At 46.9% G+C, this 17,528-nt stretch overlaps 1 protein-coding gene across 1 annotated transcript in view; it reads left to right on the top strand.

Annotated features, from left to right (window-relative positions):
- Nucleotides 1-17,528, top strand: part of ADAMTS17 (ADAM metallopeptidase with thrombospondin type 1 motif 17) — a 366,608-nt gene that overhangs the window by 153,336 nt on the left and 195,744 nt on the right. The window contains 1 exon segment of the mRNA XM_087428860.1: nt 7,939-8,044. Within this exon segment, the coding sequence (XP_087284986.1) occupies nt 7,939-8,044 (106 nt within the window).

Here is a 17,528-nt window from a genome sequence, read left to right on the forward strand (position 1 = left end):
GGGTTCAGAGGTCTTCTGAAATGGAACTTAAAGGCTCGCATCACCTGCTGTACTCACGGGTGCTGCCCACAAATGCCTTCACATGAGGAGCTAACCGTGGGCCAGGGTGCCCAGAAATGTTTGCCAAGTGAATGGAAGTGAGAATGATGATATGGTTCTGTGAGGGGCCCTCTGCTATGACAGGTGACCCCGAGGGGGGAACTGAGCGTGTGTGGGGGGCAGTGGGGGACTCGGTGCAACCTCCATCTCCAGTCTCCATTGTCTGCTCTCCTGAGAGGCTAGATCTGGACTTGGGTCACTGGGACAGTTGTCTTTTGGAGACCCCAGCACCCACCTTTCGGGTCCTGAGCTTGGTTTAGAACAATACTGCTCACTGTTCTACCTGCCTCCCTATCTTTTTGCTGGGATGGTGTTCTTGAGGCTATTTTCCTAGGCCTGCCATGTTCTTGTTCAATTTAGGATCCAGCACCTAGCACATTGCTGTAACGTACAGGCAGTCAGGAAACACTCGAAGTATTTGTCAAAATAAGAGGTTTTCAAGGATCTCTGAATAGATCTTCCTCCTCTGGTGTCCTGAGGTGAGCCTGCTGGGGGCCCTTTTTGGTGGGGGTCAGGGCCTATTCCAGAAGCCCCTGAGCCTTTGTGGGGTCCTCCAAGGAGAGGACCTTGGTCATTGGAGGAATGTTAAGTCTGCCCCAGGGAGATACCCTCCCACGTGAAAGGCTGCTGGCACGAGTGCCATCCTGCCCAGGGAGTGGGGAATCTGTGCGCCGTCTCCATGCACTTGGCTCAGGTTGGTTGAGGTCTGTTGAATATCAACAGTTATTTATTTCTCTTCCCTCCCTGTCTCTCAGCATGTTTTGGTTTCCACAGAGTGCAACAAACTATTGGGATAAACTTTTTTGCTTCCAACACGTAAATCCCAGTGGGAATTGACTCCTCTGTTTACACTTCACTCACTTAACTCATCAAAATGTTGTCTTGTAGGAGCCACGGCTCCAGCCCAGGGACCCTCGAGTCCTCTGTGGGAACTTGCTGTGTGATTCCCTTACCAGGGGTGGCATCTCTTCCTAAGGCTCCAGATTCTGGAGATGCCTGGGAAACCCAGAATGAGGGTATGTTTGTTCTAAGCAGTGAGCGTGGCCCAGCGCACGTGGTCTTTCCTGACTCTGACCACAGTCAAGAACCTCCTACACAAAGTCACAGCTCACATGACATTTGAACTGGCTAAGTGAGTTAGCCTGCAACACAGAGGCTCCTGGGGTGGCTCCCAATTACCAGAAAACCATAATGCAGGGGGGACAGGTGGGAAGCTTCCTTGGGGAAGGTGTCAGCGCATTCATTGCTTGGCTTAGTGACTCCCCATTTCCCCCCCTCACTCCTAGCCCACACCCAGCCATACTCTTGTTTGGCAGAGGGGGAGTCTGTGTCGGTCAGTGAGATCTATGTTTTCTTCTAAGAGTTTTATAGTTTTACATTTAGGTCTGCTATCCATTTGGAGTTAATTTTTGTGTAATGATATAGAGAAGGGGATCTGACATCATTCTTTTGCATGTGGATATCCAGTTGTCCCAGCCCCATTTGTTGAAAAGGCTCTTTCCTCCTTTTGGGTGGTCTTGGCACCCTTGTCGAAAATCAGTTGGCTGTAAATGTGAAAATTTATTTCTGGACTCTCAGGTCTGTTCCGTTGATCTAAATGTCTATCCTTATGCAAGAACCACGCCGTTTTGATTACTCTAAGCTTCAAAATCGGGAATGTGAGTTCTTCAATGATCAAACTTGGGAGCTGTTACCTTCACTGTGTCCATTTACTACTTCATTTAACCTTGAGTAAGTCTCTTGAGTTTTTCAGTTCATCAGTGTTCTTCCAGGTAAATAGGTGTTAGGCACAGTTGTTTTTGAATTGCAGTGGCAGCTTCTGCAATGCTCATGTTTAAGCAAGGAACCGATTCTCGTCTTTGAGCCATCGCCCCCACCCTCTGTCCATGGTGTAGGAGTAAAGACCTTGGCTGTCTCATCTTCCTTCCGCTGTGACTGACCCCAAGGGACCCAGAAGAAGAGGAACAGGGAGACGGGGATACCTACTGGTGGTGGGATTGCTCAGATAAGGCTAGGTCTGGGAGGAGTTATCCAGCTGTGCTCCTGGGAGATAGGGCACTGAGCTGGGGTAGAAAGCCACAGACAGGGCCAAATCTGGAAGGCAGTGCTCCTCAGTCCCAGGCAGTGGGGCCACGCCACTCAGGCTCCCTCTCCTGCCAGCCTTCCAGAGCCTTGCCATTGATGTTCTTTCCCAGTTTGTTAGAAGCTGTGCCTGTGCTTCGCCATATATGGTGCTCTGTCCACTCTGTGCAGAACCTTTTAGGGGCTCAGTGACTTACAGTCGCCCCGTGGGCTGCTGACCTCCAAGAGAACGCAGAAGCACAATTGCAGAGGAGAATGGACTGAGTTAGTCAAATAATTTAGATAGTACAGAGTTAGGAAATATAAGCAGCACTTAAATGAAAACTGAATTTCCTTATTGCAATGGATAAGAATTTCATTGTGCCTGATAATAGGACATGATTTTCTTAGAATACAGTTGATTTTCCTCATTCACGGATTCTTCATTTGTAAATTCGACTGCTCACTAAGACTTATTTGTAACTCCAAAATCAATGCTTGCAGAGCTTTTATGGTCATTTGCAGACACGTGCAGAGCAGCAAAATATTTGAGTCACCCAACAGGCACATTCCCTGGTCAGGTCAAACAAGGCGACACTCTGTCTTCTTGTTTCTGCTCTCATGCTGTCAACAAGTGTCCTTTTCAAGGTCTGTCTGGTGCCACGTTTTTCTCATTTTTATGCTTTTTGTTGGTGATTTTGCTGTTTTGAATGGCCTCCAAGGATAGTGCTGAAGTACTGTCTACTGTTCTGAAGCACAAGAAGGCTGCGGTGTGCCTTAGGGAGAAAATACTAGGTAAGCTTCCTTGAGACAGTTATAGTGCTGTAGGCTGTGAGTTCAATGTTAATAAGTCAACAATAGGTATTAAATAAGGTGTCTTTAAACAGAAACACACATAAAACAAGTTTATGTATCAGTTGACAAAAATGTGGCCAGAGGCTCTCAGGAACCAAACCCTGTATTTCTCCTAGGAGCAAAGGTTCTATATTTAAGAATTCAGTGTTCACAGCAACTTTTTAGAATCTAACAATCACAAATAATGGAAATTGTACTTACTTTTCATTTGTCCCATCCTAGACTCTAAGACATTTGCTCTTAAATGCTGTTTACAAATTCAAATCATGCCTCCAGCCACTTAGTGAAGTTTACAAGAGCACAAGGACTTGTCGATGGGCCTTAACGTGCACCTCAGTCTCAACCACATGACTGCCGAGTGAGTAGCCGAAAATTGCCTTCTCCTGATTGGCAGTGTCCCAGTGATAACCACGATGGTGTTGGTACATTGAGCAGTTGGTGGGAGAAAACTTGACCGTTTCTCTCTGAGGCAGAGTTAGAGAAGGTCTGAGTAATGGGCAGCAGGGCCAACAGCTGCAAACTGTTTACATGTGACAATTTGCTGGATAAACCAGAGTTTATACAGTTGTGTGTTGTTTACTCCTTAAATCTAGAAAGGATCTTACGGTCAACTCTGAGTTTAAGAATTACGTGCTTACACCGTGCAGTTTTCTACTGAAAAAGAAAATAATTAAACCTCCTTACCCATTTCCTCTCCAAAACTGTGTTCTTAGCAAGAAAAAGAAAAGAAAGGAGAAGAGTTCGAGTGTCCACACTGAGTTGATATGGCTGGAAAGATGGGTCAGGAGGCTCTGGTCAACGTGGTCTGCTTTTCTGGATGAATTAGATATACTTCCCCAGGCGTCAGAAAAGCTCTTTACAGCCCTTCAGTTCTACCCTCAGCATTTCAGATTTTTAAAATCGTGCTTTGCTTCCCTAAGCTGTGCCAGGGGTGTGGCAGAGACGGAACAAGTCAATTATTTGTTGACTTTCCTCATATCTGCTGCCTGTAGGGCTGGTACATTCAGAATCAAAATCCGGAGGGCTTTTTTTTTTTTTTGGTCTCTCATCTCTGCCTCTGCTATATGTCACCTTGGATAAATGAAATATAACCAATAACTTTAATTTTCATAGCAAATACATATTCATTGTATTAGGTTTAAGCCAAAAAAAGAAGAAAATTAAAAAGATCTGTGATGACTTCATGTCGTACGGGTAACTACTGTTAATGCTGTTGCATGTGGCTCTAGAGTCTTTTCATCTATAAGATTAAAAAACATTTGGACTTAAACAAGTGAAACCTTTACTCTGTCCCACCCACATCTCTGCATAAGTGCACTTTAAGATTTTTGAAAATCTTTTAAATCCTCAAAGATTATTCACTGTTTTTGATTACCAAAGCTTTGGTGAGGAAGGCCCAGGGTTTGCCTGGAGGAGCAAGGGTGTTGGAGAAAGAGAGCCTTGCATTTGTATCTGAGTCTGGGCGCTGACCAGCCACATAACTGGTTACTAAGCCTCCATTTCCCTGTCTGTAAAATGGGGCCAGTAATACCTGCCAAATAAGGGAGGGGGTCATGCATGCAGAACAGTGTTTGCCCAGGGAGAGGACCCTAATAAATGCGACTTGCCTGTCTGCTTCCCTTTTGTTCCAAGGAGCTCTGCAAACATGTGGAATTAATGTTTGTAAAATTTCAAAAGTAAGTTCTTTGATTTCTTTTGTGGAGTATTTTGAATCGAGGAAAGCTGAAACCGTTGAAAGCACCACTCTAGGGTCTAAGAAGTGCCTGCTCTCTTTGTAGGGAATTCCAGTTACGTAGGAAGGTCCCTCTGATCTCACCGCTTCGGCACTGACGTTAGCAGAGCTTGTGTTTACGGGCTTCACTTTTTAATAAAAGAAATCAATATAGAGAAAACTGGTGTTTCCTCATTTTTTGATAAGCACCAATGTGCGGGCTGGGTGGGTTTTCCAAGTTGTCGCCTTTGCAGCCTGAGGTGATGGGGACATCTCAGGTCTCCACACACCCTCTTCTCTAGACTGCTGATTCTGTCCAGGAAACATCCAGCAGGGGTAGGCTTTGTTTCCTGCCGAAGCTCTTGGCTTCATTACCATTTATTCCCTGCAGCTCTTACTTTTACAGCAACCTGGGATTTTCTCCACACTTTGCTGTGTGAGTTCTAAGCATTTGCACACGGTTGCTCATAAACACATGCGGCTCCTGTGCTCCGTTATCAGAGGCTATTTTCTTTTACGCATTTTGCCTTGCTCGCTTTTATGACCAGGCTGTTCACGATTGGAATAAATCGTTAAAAGCACTAGACCTTAATCCACCTTTGTGTGAGAGCACTACTTGTAAATAAACTGATCGTTTGTTTTCTAGTTAAAAAATCATGTGTGCCTTGGAAAAATTAAAATGCGATTATTGGAACGCTCTTTGGTTCGCTGTTTCCCTAGCCTTGCATGTTATCTAATTAAACTGGAAACTCAGGACTGCCCACTCTGGGGGCTGAGTGTGGTTGAGGCCAGGGACATGTTTATGTGGCATTTAAAGTCTGCTGGTTCAGCAGGCGCTCTTGGGACAGCAGGCTCGGCACAGCTGGCCTGAGATGTCTCCCTTCCCCCATCTCCAGACGGCATCCCTGGGGTGTGCACAGCTGATTGTTTTAGAATTGATTCGATGACCTGGGAGGCTGCCGCCTGGGCTGGGAGGGCACTGCTGGGTGTGCATTTGAGTGAGTGTGTGTGTGCTGCATGTGTACCATCAGCGCTGTGTAGAGGTATTCCACCTACTCGCTGCTGGACTTCTTGCAGCAACCCACAAAGCATTTTTAAACTAAACCAGAATAATGACCTTGAAGGCACCGAGAAGCCGATCTCGTCCTTTCTGGTTGTTGTTTTTCTCCTTCCAATAGTCTGCCTGGCTGCGTGATGATGTCCACGTGCAAGAAAAGCATCTCGAGGCCAAATAAGATTTCATTTTTTTTTCTTTCATTCTTTCTTTTTTAATTCTTCAACCTTGGCAAAGCACATTGCGTGTTTCCAAATAAAAATAGACCTGTGGTGTGGTGCCCGGTTCAGTGTGCCGAATGTGAGCCGAGCTCCGGAGCTGCATCTCCCCGCAGAGCTGGGGCCCTCTGAGCTTCCTCTGCACCTTGAGGAGAGGTTCAGGAAGGAGGGAGTGTCCTGTATGTGGCTAAGGTCTGCCCCAGTTTGAATTTGATGTCAACAAAGAGGATGTTGGTTTAGCTTTTTGGGAGCAGGGAGGGAGGTTCGTTTTTAATTAATTAATTCCCCATCCTATTCTCCTCCTCCTTCTGCCGTCTCCTTCCCTCTGCAACTCCTGTGCTTGCGGGGCCACTGTCAGCTCCTGAGACACCTTGTGCATGTCAGTGAAAGGAGCCTTCCAAACAGGGCTGCGTGCAGCTTGGCAGTGGAACAGGTGCCTCCCAGGGCACAGGGCTGGTGGGCAGAGTCCAGCTGAGAGAGCCTACATTTGCCCCGTCACCAGGCACTGCTGGGCGGTGCATACTTGGCCATGGGGCTAGCAGAGCCACTGCCTGCCCCACACCCCTTGTGACTTCACAGTAAGGGAAACACTGAGCCTTCTCTGGCTTGTGACCTAACCAGTCACCCCATGCCACCACCCACTCATTCATTTCACAGGGTGTATTGAGTCAGAAGCGACCAGCAATGGGAGTGCAGCTGTTTCCAGTCCTCACTTGAGTACTATCTCAAGCCCTGAGGGGGTCCTTGGACTCCCACTTTCGTTGAGATAAGCCCTGGGGGTACCTGGGTCATGAGACATGTCTGTCCTGGATGCAGAGAGAGCAGAAGCTAAAAGGAAGCATAGAGAGCTGCCGTGGGCAGTGTCAGCCCGGAGACGTGGCCAGTGCGGGGCTGACTGCCCAGCGTTCCTCAGACATGCTTGGTCATCCAAGCCCCTGTGTTGTTTATACACATCCCTCCACCAGAATAGCCTTTCTGCCCTGGAAAACTCCCATGCGATCTCCAGAGGCTGGCAGCCTTGCGTCCTCTTTCCTCAGCCCCTTGCTCACACCATTCCCCTGCATCTGCGTTCCTCCTGTTGTGCTGGTTCCGTTTTCCTGTCTCAGAGAAGGTCCTTAGGCCCAATCAAGTGTGTGCGGAGGTGAGTGAGTTGGTCTATGGGGCTCGTCCTCACTGATGACTTCCAGGCCCTCATTCTTCCAGCGTTCTCTCACTCCCTCCGAGTCTCAGTCTCGTGCTCTGTTCAGGGCTCCTGAAACATTCTTCTGAACAGTCTGCGTGGCCTTCCCTGGCTTACTCGCCGTGAACCCCAGCCCTGAGCCGGGCTCACACCTTAAGAGAATTGACCCTAACACTGCTGGGACTGGGGTGAGGGGAAAGAGGTGCCCAGGGTACAGAATTTAAGGAGACACCCCCACCCTTTCAGAGGCGTGCAAGTGCAGGGTCAGGTGCTAAGAGGGAGACCCTCCTTCAACTGCACATTGGGTGCCTTGCCTTGCTGGCCTCACCTGGTCCCAGCCCTGAATGCTGAAAAGTTGGACAGTATCCCGGCACCGGGTGCCAATCCAGGTGACCTCGGGAAAGTTACTTTCCTCTCTGAACCTCAGTTTCCCTGTTACTACCATCCTGGGTAATGAGCGCTAAATTAGATAATATGTATAAACTGCTCAGCATGTTGCTTAATGCATATTAAAGCATTATGTCTAGCATAAATGCTAGACAGGTGTTTGTGGTGGTTATTATTATTATTAGGCAATACAAAAGCGTCATAGGCAAGCCAGTCTGCCATATGAGCTCTGGAATGACAGGTCCAGCCCATGGTCATCATCATCCCAGTTGCCCGTCTCTTGATCGTGCCTGATGTTGACCATGTGGACCTTCCCAGAGAGGTCAGGGCCTCCCATGTTCTGAAGAGGATGTGTTTTGTGTCTCTGCTGCAGGAATTGCTTACTTAGGAGGTGTGTGCAGTGCTAAGAGGAAATGTGTGCTTGCCGAAGACAATGGTCTCAATTTGGCCTTTACCATCGCTCATGAGCTGGGCCACAAGTAAGTATCAGACTCTGTATTCTGCCTCTTTAAATTCCTTTCTGGATCATTCTGCACTTGAATTCTCTAAGTTCTAAAACAGTGCTGCTCTGTGCCTTTGCTTCTTCCACAATACGGACCTAGGCCAGCGACCAGGGCCCCAGCCTTTCAGGGAACCCGAGAGATCACTGAATAGACTGGCTCTGAGTTGAAATGTTAATGTGATGTTCATGTCTCTTCTTAAATCACACGCTGTAAAAGGAAGAGGTTTTTCTCGGAGTGTCGTCTTTAATTGCATTTCCTTTCCTGGATCAGCATGATCTTTGATTCTCTCTAAATATATGGTTCAAAGAATGGGATTCATCTTCATACCGTTAACTTCCTATTTTCTTTTCAGCTAGTTTCAAACAAAGTCCAAATTTTTGAAGGTAGAATGTCCGTGTCTTAGTTTTAAAGAATTAACAGCTACTGCCTTTGCACATGGAAGTTCTTCCCTTGAGGAGGAAATAACCACAGAACCTTAGAGCCCAAAGATGTAATAGACAGAATCTGAGGCAACCTCCTGGTTTTTCAGATGAGGAAACAGAAGGTCAGAGGGTTTGAGTGGCTGGCCCAAAGTTGAGATCACCTGAAGGAAGTCTCAGATGGCAGAAAGCCAGCTGACTCTAAAACTGTGGCCTGAGGGTTTACTCTTTCTCCTGCAGTAGGTGTCTGTTTTATGTTTCTCTGAAGGAGAAGAGAACTTAAAAAATAAATAAACAGAGAACTCCAGAGCAAGCAAAACAATGGGAAAATTTATATTGGATTGAATAGAACAAAATTAATGGAAATCTAGTGATTGGAAAAAAAATATGTTTTGAAGGTTTTCTGATGACCTACCTAGTAAGATGCCTGGAACCCTAAATGTGAACTCAAGTTTCTGTAAGAGTAAAGGATGTATAATGTATACGGAGTACAAAAGCAATTGTTTTCCTCTAGTATTAGCCATATCTGTGACTTTACTTTTTTGTCTTGTTTTGTTTATCTGGTCCCGTTTTAATGTTTTTCACTCCTGTAGGAGGGTTTGGTAGTTGACTCTTCTGTACCTGTTGGATATCATGATGTGTGTACAGTGAGTGAAAATAATCTTCTATGTATTTCCTGGGATTAAGGAGGGAATGACATGTTACAGGCCGAGAAGTAAGAGGAGCAGTTGTCTCTAAGTACAGTTGTTTAGTCTCGATAGTATTTTTAAAATATTGATGACAACACTTTGCCCATAACTATTTTGCCTTCACTACTAGAAAATAATTTTGAAAATTAATTATAATGCAATTTGTATTCATATCTCTGATTTGTTAAAAAAAAGAAAAACAACAAAACCTGTACCCAAGAGTGGTGGCTGAAAGAAAATGTCAATCATATATCAATGTGGCTATGGCAAACATCTTCTCACTATTAAATGACCCACCCAGCCCCGTCATAGTACCTCAGAATCAACCATCCAGCGGTATTGAGAATGCAGAGTTGTCAAAGCATTTCCCAACATGCAGGTTGTTGTGGACCTTTGAATAGAGATATTCCTATGAACTGCAATATCCCATGGCAACATTCAGTGCCAGGGCACGTGCCAGAGTGCTGTTTGCACCAACGTGTGAGCACACACGTGCTGCATAGAGGCTTTTTCTCCTTGGACCTTAAGAACACAAGGGCCATTTTCTCCCTGATGACCTGTGCAGTTGTGGTGGATCCAACACTGATGTCTTAGGACAGGAGATCTGCAGAGATGATTGGTTAGGTTCAGTCATACTTCAGTAGCCTTTAGCTACAGTCTGTTTAGAACTTCTTGGAGGGCTCTTTGTACTTGGAGGGATCTTTATAGCTTGCTATTCAACTCTAATTACCCGCAAAAACAAACACCTTATTGTTAATCAAAGCCAATAAATCCTGCTAGCATTTGACCCTACGCCTACCTGAGTAATTACAGTTTTCCCAGGGAAGCCTGTTGTCTCTGATTATTCACGGGTTTGGGAGGCAGATTCTCCAGGGGTGAAGCCACATTCTCTCCAGGCTCAGGGCAGCGAGTAAGGCTGTGTGGAAGCTTGAAAAGGCCAAGACCAACCTGCACTCTCAGTGAGGCCACTGGCCAGGGTGCTTCACAGATACGAAACCTGGAAGCTGTTCCATGTTTTGGGATAGAGTAGAACAGTTTAACTCCATGTTCCTTAAAGTACGTGTGAACTAAGATAGGATGGGGTGGTATTCTCAGTGGACCTGGCCACTGGTCCATGCTCTCCAAGAAAAGTTCTTGGTGAAAGTTTTAGAATGTGAAAAAGAGTACCCTCCTATGTACCCCTAGAAGGTCCCCAGGGGGCTCACCCTCTGATCCCCAACCATGTAATACTGATAAAGTGAAACCTCTTCTGAAGGATGAGTGTATGTGTGCCTTTGCACATGGGCACATGGATAGATGCAGCCCTTCTTATACCTCGTATAAGGGTCAGTGTAAGCAGTTACTCTTAGATCCAAATGTCAGGAGAAAAATTCACTTTCCGTGTAAGCTACACATCCCATTTAACAGACAATGAGAGTTGCATAGGTTAACATGATTTTCTTTCTGCTTTGGGTGTCAGAAAACACAAAGCTAAATTTAAAGCTCGTTTTCACCAGTTAACTCATCTGAGTCCTGGAATTGTATTTTTCTCCCTCTTTCTAGTGTCTCTTTGCGTGGTTTTATTTTAAATGTTGTAGTTCAGAAATAATTCATTTGGTACTGTAAACTGACTCCAATCCAATTTGCAATCAAATATGTTCTAAATTATAAATTAAACAAAAAATTCTTTCCATAGTAATGTCAATGCTGCTTAGAACATGAGTGAATAATGTATTACTTGATGTTTATTTAAGAAGTCATATCAAATCTCTCATTTATTGAGCATCTGTTGTGCTAGATGCTGTGCATTCATTATGCTATTGAGTCAGTGCTATGAGGGAGGTATTATTTAGCTTTTACTTTATAGGTTAGGAAACTAGTATTACTTTTTTAAAAAGTTCTAGTCTTGGGGCCGGCGTGGTGGCGTAGCGGTTAAGTTCGTGTGGTCTGCTTTGGCAGCCGGGGGTTTGAAGGTTCGGATCCCGGGTGCAGACCTACGCACTGCTTATCAAGCCATGCTGTGGCAGGCATCCCATATAAAGTAGAGAAAGATGGGCATGGATGTTAGCCCAGGGCCAATCTTCCTCAGCAAAAAAGAGGAGGATTGGCAACAGATGTCAGCTCAGGGCTAATCTTCCTCAAAAAAAAAAAAAAAAAAGTTTAAGTCTCTACCTAAAATGATTTGGGATCTTTTATATGATAATATACCCATGCAACAGGGCCATTAAAATAAAGATCCAAATTACAAGAGATAAGTAATAAAGAAGAGAGCTTGTTGTATATCCAAAAAACCAACATACCTTCAGTTTGGTGCCAGCCAAGGCAGAAAGGACAATAAATGGCATGGTACAGCTGTGGCTAGCTGGCAGAAGAAAGAAATGTGTTGTCAAGAGGGGTTTCCCTAGGAAACTCAGGTACCGTAGAGGAGATTGACAGCTTTCTGATGATGACCCTGCTAAAGAAGTAGGGCGGAATAGACTCCAACCCTGGATTTAGACAGGGACTGAAGGATTTGCAATTCCTGGTGGGGGGGCTGTGGGTGAGAGCCTGAGAAGGGCTGTTTTGTGTTCCTGCCTGGAGGATGAGTTGGGTTCACATAGTGGCTGTGCTGACAACGGCTTTGAGGTTTTCTAATGAGCATCCATGCCTTCTTGCCCCTGAGAGACTGCCTGGTGGGCAGCTACATGGTACCTTTTGGTTCACCTAGTGAATAGAAACGTGGTAGTGTGAGTATGGGAAGGCAGCTGTCTCCCTGACTTGTCGTGATAGCTTGAGAAACCCAACTGGAAATGAGACTCTTTAGCCTGTGTCCTTTGGTACCTTTCTTCATCCTGCAGTGACTATGAGAAGGAGATAATCCTGAGTGTGAGAAGATGGCTGTGGTGGACTTCTTTTACTCTAGAGGGCCATAGTTGCCAACTGTTATTGGTTTTGACTGAATCGATGAAGTGGAGGCCCTTCCTTGAGAGTAACAGCCCAGCTGGGCCATCGCTACCCAGGTTTTTTCCCTCAAGAAACCAGGACAGGGTGCCTTGTGGTGGGCCTCAGCATCCAAGATGTTTATCAGTATTTGGGTTTAAAGAGAAAGAGGGACAGCTAGAAGCAAGCAAGCATTTCTGTCAGACAAGCTCATGGTTTTGAGGCTCAACCCTGATTGGTCATGGGAAGGAATCTCCCCTGATTAGGGTTAGAACCTCAAATTCATGCTGACTGCCCATGAGAAAAAGCAAAACCAAAGTCAAGTGACACCCTCACCAATGAAGGAGGGGGTTGGTAGTGACTTTAGTATAGTATTAAAATGACTAGGTATAATACATCTATTGGAATTTTAGAATACATTGTTTGCTATGATTTGGAAGTTTTAGTGTAAAAGAGAGAAAGCGAATGGTTCTATGACAGCTGGTTAGAATGCCTTTTGTTTTGGAGGAAGTGGGTCTAATATGGTGTGCTTAGGCCCAGGGGAGGCACTTGATTGGCATGAGCCCTACCTAGTGCACTTGGAGGCCGGGGAGGCACAGAACTGAGTCCCAACTGGGCATTCAGGGCCCAGGGAAACCCAGAACGCCATGCACACAGCATGCTTCTCAATCAGATAAGACAGAGAGCTCCCGGGAAATGTCTAAACACAGGGCCTTCTAGGTGGGGTGATGAGAGAGGGGAGGGAATCCACTTAGTGCACACTTGGCCACTCACTCCGAAAAGAAAAAGGACATATCTTTATACGTAGAAACAAAGAGCTTTCCCTTGCAGAAAATAAATCTCTGCTTTTATTGGATTTAGGAGACTTTGTTAGATAAGCCTGAGCCAGATCAATGCCTATCTTAAGAGTCAGTCTAAACTACCTGACCTCTCTACCCCAAGTAAATCTATGAAAGGCCCTCCAGACAGGCCCAAAAGCCACACCATGTATTCTGTATTCAGGCTCTCGCTACCTATACGCGGGGTGGATGTTCTCCCACCTGCTCTTCCTGAGGTTTTTCCTGACTTCCATATGCCCTTTCTCGGGTCTTTCCATTTTGGAATTCACCTCTCTTCTGGTCAGCTGGCTCAGCCTGTGGCCTCTGAAAAATACTGTCTTCAGGGGACCTGGTGTAGGTGACATCTGGGCAGTGCTGCACAAGAGGAGCACTTGAGGCGTTTCAAAGTGCCAGTGGTCACGCATCACCCTAGAGCAATTGGACCACACGCTCTAGGGGAAAAGAGAGCTTAGGAAGGTTCTCCAGGAGATGCCCACTGCACACGAGACGTCTTAGGAGTTTCATTGTTGCTTTCTGGCCTCATCTGCCTTCTTGCTTCCATCTCCTGCCCCTGCCCCTACCCCTATCCCGTCCCTCTGGGCCACGCTCAGGGTTGAGCCACAGCAGTGTTGGATATGGGCCTGCTCTCCTGGCTCCTGCTCACCTCTCTCTTTGTCACCCTGAATTCCGTGCCCTTTGCCGCTTCCCTAATGCCAGTAGCACTCATGGCTGGCGAGGCAGGTGAAGAAAAGCCCAGCCTTCCTGAAAGTTGCCACTGTAGGCAGGCTTAGTCCTGTCATCTCTCATCTGACACCTCCTGGGAGACATCAGTGAGGCCTCAGAACAAAGCATGAAGTGACCTCTGATGGGAAGAATGTGACCAGTGGAAGTGGAAGGGGAGAAACAGAGGTAGAGGGACAGATGGGCCCACAGGGGTCTTGTACCCCATAGAGGGCCGAGGTACTGAGTACATGAGGACTCAGAAGTGAAGAGAAATGCAGGGCTGAGGTTTAGAGATGTGAATGTCCTGATAAGGAGCTATATTTGGTGATATAACAGTCACATATGCACCTGCAGACATGCAACTATAACTATAAATGGACTTGGTCGCAACAGTGTGTGGTGCACAGCTGCGTTCTTAGACCTGCACAAACGCCCATGACCACCAGGAACCGTGCCCGCATTTTGGAAGCACTGTCCTGGCTGGTGTAACTGGGAGGAGTGCTGAAGCGTGAGCAGAGCAGGGACTTTGTTCCTTGCTCGGTCCCACAAGGACCGAGGGCAGGTGGGATGCTGCCCCATGCCCTGAAGTAACAAGTAGGATCCATGACCCCAGGCAGGTCACACATGAAGCTTGGTGTCCTCTGATAAAGCTAGATCCTGTCAAAAGCTAGATCCAGGTACTCTTGATGTTTCCAGCGGGAATGTGACACTGCAAATATGAGTTCAGGGCAGTGGCTGTCAGAAGGATGTCCCATTGACGTGTGCCTGGGGACATGCTCACCTGGTGTCCAGCATGGAACATGGACCGAATCTGATCCCTGAGAGTTACAGCTTATGGGCAGAGAGTGGACGAGTCTGGGGAGGCCTGGGGATCAAGGGAAAGGGAAGGGGAGGCTGGTCTGGGGGAAATGTGTTCATAACGAGTCGACACAATTCAAACTGAAAAGAATTGTCTCAGTCCCGGAACAGGAAGTAAGGAAAGCCGTTATCCAGATGTGTGAAGAGGGGAAATGTTTGTCTGTGATCTGTATTAAGAACAGGCTGCCTGGTGTAGTGTGGGGAGACACAGAGTGAACACAGGCCAGATGTGAGCAGGCAGGTAGCCCGCCAGCGGATGGCACGGGCAGCTGTGCTCTTGCCCGCATCCTTTGCCTGGGTGCTCAACCCAGTAGGCACAGCACAGGCATCAGATAGGCCAGCCTTATAAGGAAGATATAGTGGAGAGAGGATTTCTGGAAATGTCATAATCATTTAGAAACCCCAGGGGAGTGGGGGCAGTGTGCTTTTGTTCTTGTTGGAATTAGGGCAGTTATGTTCACACATGGGGCTCAGCCTTTCTCGAAGAACAGAAAGGGGGGTGGGGGTGCCTTCACCCAGGAGGTCTGCAGGAAGGCCCAGATGCCTCAGGTCTGGTTCTAGAGCAGACAGGTCCTGTGCTGGGTTTTCAGACGAGTTTCTTCCAAGCTCACTGGGTCTTATCCTCCGTTCCCACTCAGCTCCCATGGCCTCCCGCAGCCTCCCTTCCAGACTAAAGGGTAATTGGTGGTACTAGCGGTGCTCAGGGCTCTCAGGTTTCACGCCGAGGTACTTGGAGTGATTCCTGAGTACCATTTCCTCCGCGTTTGGCCCCTGGATCAAAGTCGGTGTGTGAGCATCCGCTGGGCACGGCTGCCTTATCCAAATTCCAGACTTGTACAGAATTTCAGATCTCGTTTCCTTTTATTATTATTTTTTAAATTTGCTGCTGAAAATTGCAAGCTCTTTCACATTCGTTTACAAGCCACCGCCTCACGTCTTTGCTGAGCTAGAATGGCTTGTGACTTGGAGGAGGCAGTGCTGGAGGATTTGCAGGGTGGCCGTCAGTTGGGCTGCACCCTGCACAGCCTCGCAGCCCCCCTCTGTGTTCCCTGAGCGTGTCCTGCATAATGGCTCTGCCTTTCCCTTTCTTCTCCCTCCCCACCACACACAAATAAAAGCAGAATTTCTTTCTGTCCCCTCCCAAATGGGAGACTCTGAATGGGAGGTGCGGTGTGCAGAGCAACAAGGAACGTTGTAACTGATGACCCTATTTATTTATTTGTTTATTTTTATTTTTAAAAATTATTTTATTGAGGTCATATTGGCTTATAACGTTGTGTGAATTTCAGGTATACATTATTATATATCGGTTTCTGATGGCCCTATTTAAATGGCTTTTCTGCCCTGAGCGGGATTTCTCACTGCCCGGCATGAACAGGAGTTGCAGGGAAATGACCATACTTTCCTCTGGAGTCTTACCCCTGATGCAGAGTCCAACTTGAGGAGAGAATACTTCTTCCAGTTGCCTGGAAAGCCCAGAGCCGCTGTCCTTAAGAGGACCTCGACCACAGCCTTCCCAAATCTGCCCAGGCCAGGCCTGGGAGGGGAACACAAACAGAGGGAAAACCATTAAAAGCTCTTCAGCAAGCAGGCAGATGCAGTCCCACCTGCATTCTGAGCAGCCAGTCCCAGCGGCTATTGGCTGGATATTGTCGCCGTGATAGAAAATCCAGCTGGATGTGAGGCGTCCACTGCCCCCAGAGCTTCATTACTGAAATAGGGCAGGTTACAAAAGCTGTGAGGGTATTTGTCTTCACCCCAGGACTTCTTGGCATTTAATTACCGAGTGGATTGCCTTACTTAAAATGATGTCGTCCGAGATGATGTTTGAGGAGACAGGAGGAGGGTTGAGTTTGGCTGAAGAACCAAATTCTGAAATCCCTTCAGAACTTCCTTATATTACAGACTATTCCGGGAATTAGATGAGATCCAGTTTTCTCATTAAATTGCCAGAACTTCTGGCAGCTTCACCTAAGTGGCTTCCCTTATGGTTCTCAGAGCTGGAAGGGACATCTGAAGTCATTTTAGCCTCATTTTGCACATGGCGAGTTGCTTCCCTTCCCACAGCTCTAAGTGGCCAAGTGGAGACTCAGACCAGAGCTGCAGGCCATGGCACAGTGCCCTCTACACAAGTGAACCAAACTTGTGCTGAGACCAAGCCCTCCCTATGTGGCTCTCCTGGTAACTGGATTTACCTGCCTTTACTCAGAAAGACACCTTCTGCTTACATGGCTAGGGTTTTATAAGTCACATGGGAGGTGGCAAGGGTGTGATATGATGCAACTTTCTCTACAGATGAAGTGTTCTGTTATGGACTGATATTTGTGTCCCCCCAAAATTCATATGTTGAAATCTAACTCCTTTGTGATGATGTTTGGAGATGGGGCCTTTGGGATATAATTAACCCTCATGAGTGGGATTGGTAGCCTTATGAGAAGCCAGAGAGCTAACAAGCTCTCTTTTGGCCATGTGAGGATATAAGGAGAAGGCAGTCATCTGCAACCCAGGAAAGGTCCTTCACCAGAACCTGACCATGCTGGCACCCTGATCTTGGACTTCCAGGCTCTAGAACCGTGAGAAATGAACTTCTGATGTTGATAAGCCACCCAACTTATGATATTTTGTTATAGCAGCCCGAGCTGGCTAAGATATGCCCCCATTCTCCCAAGGTGTTTGGTTTCATGCCTGAAAGCCTGTTCATCTACTGCCTACTGCTGGTGGAAGATTCCAGAAGACCCGAGGACAGCTGCACGTTTTCTGGGAACTTTGCCACCAGCCTGGTCAATGGCCCATTCTAGGAAGGAGCCCGCCTCATCCTTGTCCATTCTCGGGCACAGAGGATACACTCTCACCTTCCATGGAGGTGGTGGTTTTGCCCGATGGCAGTGGCAGACAGGACCAGCAGAAGGGCTTGAGGGGTATGGGGGAGCCATGAAATCATACACTTTGTTCGTGACTTCAGAACAGAGCACAATATTTGCCAGGGGCCCACATGAGGATCTGGAAATGACCTCTCTTGGAAAAAACATAAATAAGTAGATGGATATAGAATGAG

This window comes from Ceratotherium simum, chromosome 3, assembly GCF_057802395.1.
Source record: "Ceratotherium simum simum isolate JZ-2026a chromosome 3, ASM5780239v1, whole genome shotgun sequence".
Classification (NCBI taxonomy): Eukaryota; Metazoa; Chordata; class Mammalia; order Perissodactyla; family Rhinocerotidae; genus Ceratotherium; species Ceratotherium simum.